Raw genomic sequence first — 12760 nt, forward strand, 5'->3', positions numbered from 1 at the left:
GCTCTAAAATATTTAATATAACTATGCATGTGGTCCACCATGGACAACTCTAACATTTGTCCGTGCAAATGTTTTACTCAAATAGATTCCTAGTATTTGTTTAACTAATCACGTCCCCATCATGGAGTAAAAAACACAATTGTTTAACTAATCACGTCCCCATCATAGAGTAAAAAACACAATTAATTAGCATGCTTTTCCTGTCTTAGCTTCTACCAAAAGTGTCCGGTATTTGAAGTATTGATACCTTCTGTCTCATCAGAAAAACAAGAATAAAAAACAACCCTGTCTTACCATCTTCTTCAATTTATTCTACTACCAAATTTCTAAGAAATGTCGAAAATCATAGAAATTTTCAATGTAGAACCATCTTCACAAGAAGAACTACCTTCAGAAACATCACTTCCTCTTACTTTGTTGTTTTTGGATTTCCAAACTGTTAAATTTGGATTTCCAAATTCTGTTATCTACCGAAGTTGTTACTAGGTTGAGTCACGATCAGATCGCTCTCTTTAAGACGTTTCGTGGCACTACCCAAAGTTGTGCAAGGTAGACTATCAACCACGCCGCCTCCAGGATAAAACAAGCCCAGCTAAAACTGTTCGATTAACTACTGCACTGTAGAAAAATCGTTCGAGAATTACACCCTCAAAATATGGCTCAATCGTTTGATCGAAGCCACTCGATACGGTACGTAACCGCTCTATTCGAAACCGTTCAAATTAATATGGTATTATTACCATTCTATTATGGTGCTGAGACCACTCAAATATGGTGTTATCACCATTCTAACTTCTCCAAAACATGAATATGGCACTACAACCACTCAAATATGGTGATACCACCATTTCTCTTTAAAGTAATATATATATACTGTTAAGATCATTCTTTAATATGATCTTAATAGTACTCTATATTCCGAAGAATCATATATTATCGAAGGGACTATGAACTTAAGACCAAGGGACTATGGTCTTAAGAACACTCTTAATACCGAAGGGACAGAAAGGAGTAGAAGCAGAAGAAACTTGTTAAAAACAAGTCGGAGGGAGAAGAGAGGAAAAAACACAGGAAGCATCGACTGTGAATTTTCGGTGTAAAGAATCAAATGGGGCGAGCTCTCCTTTTATAGGGAGAGTTTGTAACAAAAAACGAGTGACTTGGGGATTAAGTCTGCTTAATCCTTAAGCAAACGCGTTTTGTTTCTTAATTGGATATATCCGCAAGTTTCTGGATATGCTTTTGGATCGGGTCGGGTCGTAACAAATTTATTTGTTACGCGTAGCGCTTACGGATAATGATTAAATTAATTAATTAATTAATTTAACATTTTCAAGTGACAAAAAATATATATATTAATTTTTTTTAAGCGTTCACCCGTTCACAAAATTGGGTACCCCAAGGGCACACCCTTGGAGGTCACTTTTCCCATATATAAACACTTACTAGTTGGGGTGACCGTTCAATGTGGGACATTTTTAAGTCACACCCACACACTAGTTTTTTTCATAGTTTTTTCTTTCCAATTTTCTTCACTAGAATTAACTAGTGTTCCAACAATCCCCCACTTGACTTCAAAATGGTTTCGAGAAATAACGTAAAACGTTTCCATAAGATTTGCTAATATACAAAGGTGTCGCCAACAACTTGAACCTTTGCATAGTGGAAGGTATTCTGATTTAACAAGAGTTGCTTACAGCATTGAACTCTATCTCAGACATAGAATCCACACACAAACCTTTTCATAGGTGTATTCTAAAAGCCCGTGCGTTTTAAGGCCCTGCACGTGTATCCCGGTTTTAACGAATGCTCTAGGAATTCTGCCTTGAAATTCCATAGGACTGGCCTAAGTTCCACATTCGTATAGGTGAGTCTATCAAGGGTACTCCTGTAGCTGTGTACCCCACTCAACATAGAGTATAGATCTCATTAAGAGTTACTATTACCTCATCCTTCTTTCGCTGCAGGATCATGCTTTCTATATTCTTTCTCTCATAGCATGTTCTACCACTTCATGACTTATTTTTACCCATTGAACCTATTTCTTGGGATCTCCAGTCATCTAGGTCGGGTTACCATCACTTGTGGGCTATAGGCATTAGTCCCATCCTACCGGATGTTTCTTGGACTTTCTCTCTATTAAGTCCTTTCGTCAAAGGATCAGCTAAGTTTTCATTCGTACGTACAAAATCAACTCTAACCGCTCCATTTAGAGATACACTCTCTAATCGTGCTATGTTTTCGCCTTATCTGTCGTCTCTTACCATTGTAATAACGATTCTTAATCTTTGCAATAGCCGCGGTACTATCACAATGAATTAACACAGCAGGTAACGGTTTTTCCCATAGAGGGATCTCAGCTAGCAAGGATCTTAGCCAACTTGCTTCTTCACTAGTTTTCTCTAGTGTTCTCATCTCAGATTCATTCCATAGTGGACTGAGTCAATATCATTTGTTTTAACAAACAACTCCTCTAGTGATGCTCAATGTGCAAACACTAGTCGCTAAATATTCATCTGAAAGATGTTCTATTTTATATCTTGTACCATTTAAGTACAATATGTTACTCCTAGTGAAGTAATCTTAGAGTCATATATTCTTCTTAAGGCACCTCATGACTCTTTCTATAGCATGACAATGCTTCTCATCCGTCTACTAGTAAACTTGCACAAGAGTTTCACGACATCGACAATGTCGGATCTAATACATTCAGTGGCATACCTAAGTGCTGCCAATGATGCTCGTATATTCTTTTTTTCTAGCTCCATCTCAAGTGTTCTTACACTTGGATCATAATATAAGATTGCAAGTTTACGGTGAAATAATTACATTTCCTTAAGATCTTCTCAACTTTGTGAGATTTATCAAAAAAGTTATCTTTTCTGATCTAGTAATCTTGAAACCAAGAATTACTTCAATTTTTGTCTAGGTCTTTCTTATCAATGTTGTTGATAAACAATGATTTCACATAATTCATAACATGAATCTTTAAATCAAATATGAGCAAGTCGTCTTCATAGAGACATATGATCGTGCAAATATTATTTGTCACTTTCATTCACTTTATACTCATTCGATAGCATTAGAATGTCAAATTTTTCATGTCATTCCTTAAGAGTTTATTTTAGACCTCACAAAGAATTATCTAAATTACAGACTTTGTTTTCTTGTCCATGAATCGCAAAATTTTCAGGTTGTTCCATATAGATTTGTTCTTCTAGTTCACCATAGAAAGGCAACTTTCACATCCATTTGGAGTACTATCGAGTTATGAATGGCGGCTAAAGGGACTAGTACTCTTATGGATATGATTTTCGTGACTGGTGAATGAATGTCGAAGAAGTCTATATTTTTCTCTTTGTCTAAAACCTTTGACTACAAGGAAATCCTTGTATTCATCAACCGTCCCTTCAGGTTTTAGTTACCTTTTTGAAATTCCAAATACAACCGATTGATTTTGCAACCATGAGTCAAGTCAACTAAGTTTCATGTTTTGTTAGACTCTAGAAAATCCATTTCATCGTTTATTGCTTCTTGCCATAATTCAGCATCCATTAAGGATATAACTTTTTAAGGCTTAATGGATCTTCTTCCATTGTATAAACCAAGTTCATACTCTTTAGCAATTTTAGCTTTCTTACCACCTTGAGGTTCTATAACATCTCGTACGATGTTTTCATAACTATTTCTGATAACATGAATGTGATCAGATTTTAGTGCCCCCAATAGTTCTTAATTTTTTAAAGGGGAATTTAATTTGCCCCCACTAATGTCGTGCTCCCATTAGAGCCCCCACTAGTGCCCCCACTATTCTTTAGTTAAAGGGGTAAATATTTACATAGAATTCGACATCTTTTAAATTCTATGATCACTTTAACATTTAGGTCATAAAACCTATATGTTTCGTTATTTATCGCATACCCGATGAATACATATCATAGGCTCTACTAGTGAGTTCAACTCTCTTGGGGTCCAGGATCTAAATATAGTCCAGACAATCCCAAGTTCAAAAATAAGACAAGTTGGATTGTCTTTTCTTCAAAAATTTCTTAATTAGAATTTTTGTTCTTAGACTTGGGTACTCTATAAATTTCAATTTTCGTTATAAAAATTGAACATTCAAGCACATCAATTTTATTTTCCAAAATTCACAGTCATCGATAAATATGATAAAAATATCATTTTATCATTTCTAATTTATGTGTCATCAAATTAACACATATCATAATTTATTATGTTTAGAGATTCAATTCTCTAAATTCTGATTTATATGAACTTTTGGTTCATATATCTTGACTGCAATAAATAAAATTGTCTAATTATATAACGTTGGAATTAAGTCCAAGTTACTCAAAAATTAAACTCTTGTTCATGATCAATTTTGATATGTCAAATATTAAAATCACACAACTAATAAAATAGAAGGAGAATTTAATTTTTAACATACCATCAAAGTGCAATCTTTTTCCACAAGAATGCATGGTACACAAGTTTCTCTTTAAGTCTGAGTCAACTCAGTCTTATTCAATAGAAATCTGAAATTCAGATTCTTTCTAATATTTAGAGCATCCAACATGTCTAGATATCCAGTATGCCATTAAATTTATGGCAATTCTTGTTATTGTTTTACGTAAGGGACATTAAGTTTTATATAAAAATAAAACTTTATCATTTTCCATTCTTTGTTACTATTTTTGTAACAAATGGAACTAAATTATTTTTTTCTTGTGTTTTGTAACAATCAAAACTTGTTTGGTTCTGTAACTAATAATTTGTTTTGTAACAAATTATTGTTTTCATCAAATAAAATTTTAGTGTTGTTGATTGAAACAACAATCACTTCATCGTTTCAGTCGAAAGATGTAAATCTATAGCTTGATTTATCCTTAATGTGTTTAGGGACAACTTAACCTCAATAAGTAACTTCTCCGGTAGACATAGCATATCGAAACGTCTTAAAATTGTTGTTTTTGGATTTTCAAACTGTTAAATTTGGATTTCCAAATTCTGTTATCTACCGAAGTTGTTACTAGGTTGAGTCACGACCAGGTCGCTCTCTTTAAGACGTTTTGTGGCACTACCCAAAGTTGTGCAAGGTAGACTATCAACCACGCCGCCTCCAGGATAAAACAAGCCCAGCTACAACTGTTCGATTAACTACTACACTGTAGAAAAATCGTTCGAGAATTACACCCTCAAAATATGGCTCAATCGTTTGATCGAAGCCACTCGATACGGTACGTAACCGCTCTATTCGAAACCGTTCAAATTAATATGGTATTATTACCATTCTATTATGGTGCTGAGACCACTCAAATATGGTGTTATCACCATTTCTCTTTAAAGTAATATATATATATACTGTTAAGATCATTCTTTAATATGATCTTAATAGTACTCTATATTCCGAAGAATCATATATTATCGAAGGGACTATGAACTTAAGACCAAGGGACTATGGTCTTAAGAACACTCTTAATACCGAAGGGACAGAAAGGAGTAGAAGCAGAAGAAACTTGTTAAAAACAAGTCGGAGGGAGAAGAGAGGAAAAAACACAGGAAGCATCGACTGTGAATTTTCGGTGTAAAGAATCAAATGGGGCGAGCTCTCCTTTTATAGGGAGAGTTTGTAACAAAAAAACGAGTGACTTGGGGATTAAATCTGCTTAATCCTTAAGCAAATGCGTTTTGTTTCTTAATTGGATATATCCGGAAGTTTCTGGATATGCTTTTGGATCGGGTCGGGTCGTAACAAATTTATTTGTTACGCGTAGCGCTTACGGATAATGATTAAATTAATTAATTAATTAATTTAACATTTTCAAGTGACAAAAAATATATATATTAATTTTTTTTAAGCGTTCACCCGTTCACAAAATTGGGTACCCCAAGGGCACACCCTTGGAGGTCACTTTTCCCATATATAAACACTTACTAGTTGGGGTGACCGTTCAATGTGGGACATTTTTAAGTCACACCCACACACTAGTTTTTTTCATAGTGTTTTTCTTTCCAATTTTCTTCACTAGAATTAACTAGTGTTCCAACATACTTTCTTTGACATACTATGGTTAAGATTACCACCTGTTCAAAGAATTTTCTTCTATGAATTTCCACACCAAACCTCACTTTTCTTCAACACCCTTCTTCCCAAACTCAAAAAATCTCTTTCCATTGCACTTTTTTACTTTTACCCTCTTTTGGGTCATCTCATTTGGCCTAATGATTCTCACAAGCCAATCATTAAATTCATCAAAGGAAACACTCTTTCACTTACAATAGCTGAATCTGATTCTGATTTCAATTATCTATCTGGTAAGAATCCTTCTGAAGCTACACAAATTCATGATCTTTTACCTAACTTGAATATTTCACATGATCAAGCATCTATTTTGGCTCTTCAAGTTACCGTTTTTCCAAACTATGGATATTCAATTGGTATTACTTCACATCATGCTGTTTTAGATGGTAAAACATCAACTTCTTTTATCAAATCTTGGGCTTACTTATGTAGAAAGCTTGAAAATGAAGTATCTGAATTAGAATCACCCCTTTGTTTGCCACATGAATTTTGTCCTTTCTATGATAGAAAAGTAATCAAGGATCCAAATGAATTAGAGGCAAAATATTTGAGTGATTGGTTAAAGCAAGGTGGAACCAACAATAGAAGCTTAATGGTTTGGGATCTTCAAGTTCCAAATGATTCATTTAGAGGGTTATTTCAATTATCTCGTTCGGAGATCGAAAAGCTTAAGGAATTTGTAGTGTCAAAACAAAAGGGTACTAGGAATGAGAATAAAAATCTTCACTTGTCAACATTTGTGGTATCTATTGCTTATGCATTGGTATGTAGAATGAAAGCAGAGAAAATTGAGAACAAAAATGTTGTGATGGCTTTGAATATCGATTGCCGGAATCGTTTAGATCAGCCGATTCCTACAACATATTTTGGAAATTGTATTGGAGGAAGACTTGCAATTTTTGAAACAAGTGAGTTATTTGGAGAAAATGGACTAATTGTGGCTGTTGAAGTGTTGAGTGAAGCTTTGAAAACTTTAAAAGATGGTGTGTTGAATGGAGCTGAAAATTGGTCTTCATGGTTACTTAAAGGTCTTGCCATTGCTGATGTTAAAACAATTGGTACTGCTGGTTCACCTAAATTTGAGGTTTATAGCACTGATTTTGGTTGTGGAAAACCAAAGAAAGTTGAAATGGTTTCTATAGATAGAACTGGTGCCTTTTCTCTTTCTGATTGTAGAAATGGTGATGGTGTTGAGATAGGTTTTGTGTCTAACAAAAAAGCAATGGAAGCTTTCGCTTCGCTCTTTGTCAAAGGCATTGCATCTTGAGTTTCTTCATGTGTATGTGTAAACTCTATTGTTATGCAGGATTAAATTTTTTATGGTACTTTTAATAAATTTTTGAGTGTATGATTTTGGTTTTTTTTGTTTTGTTTTTATTTGATTAATGTATGAAGATGATGATTTTGAGTTTTTCTATATCTTTTTCTGTTTTCTCTTTTTTTGTGTTTGTTTGGATTTTGTTATGAATGTATGAATGATGATGAACATGAGAAGGGGGAAGAAAATCAAGAAAGGTGAGTTTTTTTTTTGTGTTGGTGGTTGTTTATCGATGTTTTTGGTAAACAATCATTAGTTTTAAATTTATTACTTACAGGATCAAACTAGTAAATTTTATGACATATTTGTGCAATATTTCCCAAAAATATTTAAATGTTCATCATGTTCATAAATTTGAATGTAAAAAGATGAATTTAAATAACTATTTCGACTTAGTCGAAATTCGTTTAAAAATAAAATAAAAACTTAAAGTAAATGCAAACAATCTTTGAAGAGAGAGCATGTGATTAAATGAATGAAGAACACTAGTACACAAAATCATACATTTGTCTAACACCCGTTTCTCGCTGTAACATTGATAATTTGAGTGTTTACGGTTTCTGTGAATGATTTGCGACCCTTATTTCTTATACAAAAACTGCTATATACACTAGCATGATCAGATAACTGCAAATAACAAAAAAAAAATGATGATTCCAACGCGTGCACTGCTATGTTTCTCAAACTCTTGACAAACTTCCATGTGTCTTCGACATTTTCATGTTTGTCCCTTCACAAAATAATTTAATTTCTGAATTTGAAACTAATGGCTTTGCAATCTCAAATATGCCACGTATCCCAAGTATGTAATGAATTTGTCAAATTATTTGAATGTCGATGGTGTACGATACATTAATGTTGCGTCTGATGTGTATGATATGTTCTGATATGTATGATTCATTTATGATTATTGATTTTGAATTGATTCATTGCTTCTGATGTATATATTACACCATGAGAAAATCTCAACCAATAGGGAAGAGACACGTGTTACTTGTAGTACAAGTAATTAGAGTGTAGTACAATTCTAATAGCTTAGTAGTACGTTTCCACTTGCATATAAAGCTTTGTTCTCCATTCTTTCTCCGTTGCATTTTTCATGCTTTTTATTGTATTTACTCACAATTTCTTCCGTTTTCTTGGTGAATTCATTCACGATTCATCATTCTTCTCGTTTCTTCGTGATTTTGAAGAACGATCTTCATTTCCTTGCAGTTTTGTGTGTTCTGCACTTTTTCAGACTCATCTTCTTGGATCATCCTAAAAAACATTTCAATTTCTTGGATCATCCTAAAAAACATCCCAATTTCTTGGATCAAATATATCTGGACTCATGAAAAACTAGATTTTCGACAATGTAAATGGCTAAGGTTGGTCAATATCGAGATCAGAGGGAAGATATTTTAACCATTGCAACACATAGGATAAAGTTGCGAAAGAACGATATTCTAGTTTAGCAGAATAACGAGAAATTGTTGGTTGTTTCATGCTATTCCATGAAATACGATGAGTTGTAGGAAAACCAAACCATATTCATAGTTTGTATATCCAACTAAATTAATGGAGTTGGATGCAAAGGGAAATAAACATTTCTGGTACTCCTTTTAAGATATTGAAGAACCTGTGTGGCTACATCTAGATGATAGAAGCATGAGGATTTCATGAATTGACTGATAGTTTTAACAGCGTATTGAATATTATGTAGTGTCAATGTTAGATTTATGAGACGACCAATGGTAGGATGATAAACTTTCGTATCCGAAAGAGGAGTGTCGTCATTTGGTCGTATAAAAAGGTATTTCTCCAAGGTAATATATGATGGGCGACAACCAGTCATACTAGTGTCAGATAAAATTCCAAGTGTATAAGATTTTGATGGCTAAGGTAATAATCCTTTTTTTAGAACATGTTACTTCAATGCCTAAGAAATAGCAAAGATTTTGATGGATAAATACTGTGAAAGAAATTACTTTATTTCTGAAATGGCATCTTCATTGTCGTCAATGATAATGATGTCATAAACATAAGAAGGACAAATATATTGTCGTTTGATCACAATTGTAAGTGAACAAACTATAATCAGAAGTTGATCGACGAAAACCTTTCTGAATAAGAGTGATGGAGAATTCAGAGAACCATTAGTAAGAAGCCTATTTGAGACAATAAATTGATTTGTTTAATTTACAAACACAACTTCTCTTTATGAGAGAATCCAAATAGTATTTTTGTAAATACTTGTGCATTAAGATCTCCTTTAAAGAGTGCATTGTTAACATCAAGTTGATGCGGCCAATATTTATTATAAGCCAATTTGAAAAAAATATTTGATTTTTATTATAAGTCACTTTTCAATACCATTACATCATTAATGATTTTTTTTTATCAAACTCTTTATCATTTATTACTCTATCTTCTTTCTATTCTTTTAATCGTTTTTTCTCATGTCATTAATAAGAGATAATTTTGTAAAATCATTCATAATTTATCTTTCAAATACATAATTAACTAGAAACATTCGTTAAGAGTCATACAAATAAACTAGATGATCTTTGAAATTTAAGGATTTAGAGATTTTATTATTGTCCCCGATTTTGTTTAGGTTACATTTGAAGGTGAGAAAAACACAAGAAGGGGGGTTGAATTGTGTTTTAAAAAATTCTTCGTTTCTCCTAAAACTGAACACACTTGATCAGAAGCTAAGTGAGACAGCTTCTGAAGTAGTAATCAGAATCTAAATGCAGCGGAATAAAACAGAGAGAGAGAAGAAGAACGACACAAAGCAATTATACTGGTTCCTTCCACAATCCGGAAGTAGTCCAGTCCCCCTTGCACTTCCAAGGAGATTTCACTAAGAGTAATATCTGATTACAATTGCTCAAGCACACAAGCAAGAGACTTCCTTTGCTCAAGCACACAAGCAAGAGACTTCCTTTGCTCAAGAACACAATCAAGAGACTTCCTGCTCAAGCACAACTGCAAGAGACTTCTAACTAAACAAAATTACACAGAAAATTGTTTAAGGTTGAACACTTGATATACAATCAGAGGTGCTCACAATACAAATCAGATACAGACTCAATGACTTAAGAATTTCTAAGATATGACTTTGAGACACATAAATTCTAAGTGAATGCAGAACAATTTCAGCAGAGGTTTGGCACTTGTAATAATGTTGTGAGTCTTTCGTTCAGCATTACCAAAACTCTAAGTCTTCACTCCTTTATATAGAGGTGTGAAAGAGACGTTGTGAAATTGCCAACACATCAAAGAGTCGTTGTTGAAGCTTGATCTTTCACCAATGATCTTTTACCTGATTTGGTTGTGTTGTCCTATGAAGAACCAATTTGAAATCCATTCCTTATCCAAAGGAACATCTATGCAGGCGAAGCCGTATTCTGGAGCTGTTTTTTTTTTGTCTTGTAGTGCGGACACAAAACAGAGTAGTGGAGAAGGTGGTTGTACAGTTCGTACAATAGTACAATGTCAACGCTTTCGTCCAAATTGCAAGCACATGCCTTCAAACACCTTTGAAATGACCGTTGCAATGTTCCACTAATTTTCTGCTATGTTTTCGAATCCAATAGACAGCTTTTGCAGTGATGATTCTTCAATCTTTGAATCTTTGCAAATCCAGTTGATCTTCAGCTTCTGGTGAAATGACTTCTGATGAGGCAGCTTCTGATGTTGCAGCTTCTGATAACGCAGCTTCTGATAATGTGGCTTCTGGACCTCTTGTCTTCAGGAGCAATATTCTTCAGAAGCACTATATTAATCTTCAAGAGCGGCTTTTCTTCAGGAGCGCTTTTTCTCTTCAGGAGCGAGTTGCCTTCTTGAGCACTAAGCTTCAATCTTGTTGATTCCTTTTGCTCTTTATTTGCTCATTCAGAACCAATAAATGATGTAACCTTTTAATTATGGTCCTGTACTCTTGAACAAATATTAGCTAGTCCAATTTACAATTTTTAATACCTTGTTATCATCAAAACTCTTTAAGGTTCATTGTTAAACACATTTTGTTCCAACAATCTCCCCCTTTTTGATGATGATAAACAATAATATTTAAAATTGGTCAATTGTTGTTAATCTAATTAACGAGTTGACTTTGGGGTTTCTGAGGTTTGTAAGCTCAGAGTCTGAGGTTTGTAAGCTTTAACTCCTCCTGAGTCTGATAGTTTTTAAGGTGAGGTTTGTAAGCTCCCCCTAAGTTCTATCCAGGTTAATTAAATTCATTTTTCGCACTATAATATCAGAGCTTAAAAAAATTGAAAGAATTGACTTATAGATAAGAAGAATGGTTCAATTAATTTTATTTGAAATTTGATACTCCCCCTTTTTGATACACCGTTTTAAGGTAAAACAAAAGGATAGAAATTTTCAAAAATTTCAAATATTAGTAATGGGGCTCAGAGCCTTTAAATACTATCACATATACTCCCCCTTTTGTCATTAGCAAAAAGACATAAACAAAAAGAAGAGATGAGAAAAACGTAAGATTAAAGGTTCAGAGCATAATTCAAATTATTTTAAAGCATATTAACCATCTTCAAAAATTAAATAAACAGGGCATAGCAAGCATTATTATCAAAGCAAATAACAACACACATGATATAAACAGTTAATGATATTCAGAAGCAAGAAGAATTCAGAAGCATATAATATCAGAAGCGAAAAGAACTGAATGAGAAGCAGAGATGATCAGAATATTAAAAGCCTAAAGAGACAAAAATAAGCTAAAAGTGTGCAACTATGGGTTTGGCTTATTTCTCTAAAATCTTCTTCAGAAGCTCTTGAACATCAGCATACTTCTTGTCCATGTCTTTTCTGTAGTTGTCTTCTCTGATCTTGGCTTCTTGCATATCAGCTTCCAATTTTGATATCTTCAGCTTCTGCTCTAGTAGCTCTGCTTCAAGTCTTTCATTTTCTTCTTTGAGCACCTTGTTCTCCTAAGCTAGAGCCAGGTTAGGTGCATCTTTCTTCTCCAGGATCTCAGAAGGAATAATCAGATGCAAATCCTTAGGCAGGAATTCACCAGGTTCTCTGCCTCTGATACTGAGTGGGTTCTTCACCCAAGTACCAAGAATTTCTACATCTCCAGTATTCTCTTTGATAGGAGTTTGGCAAGTGCACCAAATACTATCGAAGTAGTAAAAATATCGATCCCACGAGGACTGTTTTTAACTTCAATAATTCAATTGCGTTATAAAAATAGGATGTATAAAATTTATTTTGTTTTGCCACTACGCAGTAGATTTGGTTTGATTTTAATTAAATCAAGAAACAAAAAATAAAGATTTGATTAAGAAAATATGGAGAGAAATGAGATCAGATCCGTCGAATCCTCTAAGTTCCCCTAATTGGTC

At 33.7% G+C, this 12760-nt stretch overlaps 1 protein-coding gene across 1 annotated transcript; it reads left to right on the forward strand.

Moving 5' to 3' along the window:
- The first annotated feature begins 333 nt into the window (after positions 1–333).
- On the forward strand, positions 334–7499 carry LOC146906066 (phenolic glucoside malonyltransferase 1-like). Its single transcript, XM_085727111.1, has 2 exons — positions 334–410; positions 6050–7499. The coding sequence occupies exons 1-2, from the start codon at positions 334–336 to the stop codon at positions 7347–7349; spliced, it is 1377 nt and encodes a 458-aa protein (XP_085583237.1). The 3' UTR covers positions 7350–7499.
- Positions 7500–12760: the final 5261 nt, after the last annotated feature.

The sequence above is a fragment of the Medicago sativa genome, chromosome 7 (assembly GCF_051527215.1).
Source record: "Medicago sativa cultivar Bolivia chromosome 7, Bolivia_mono, whole genome shotgun sequence".
Lineage (NCBI taxonomy): Eukaryota > Viridiplantae > Streptophyta > Magnoliopsida > Fabales > Fabaceae > Medicago > Medicago sativa.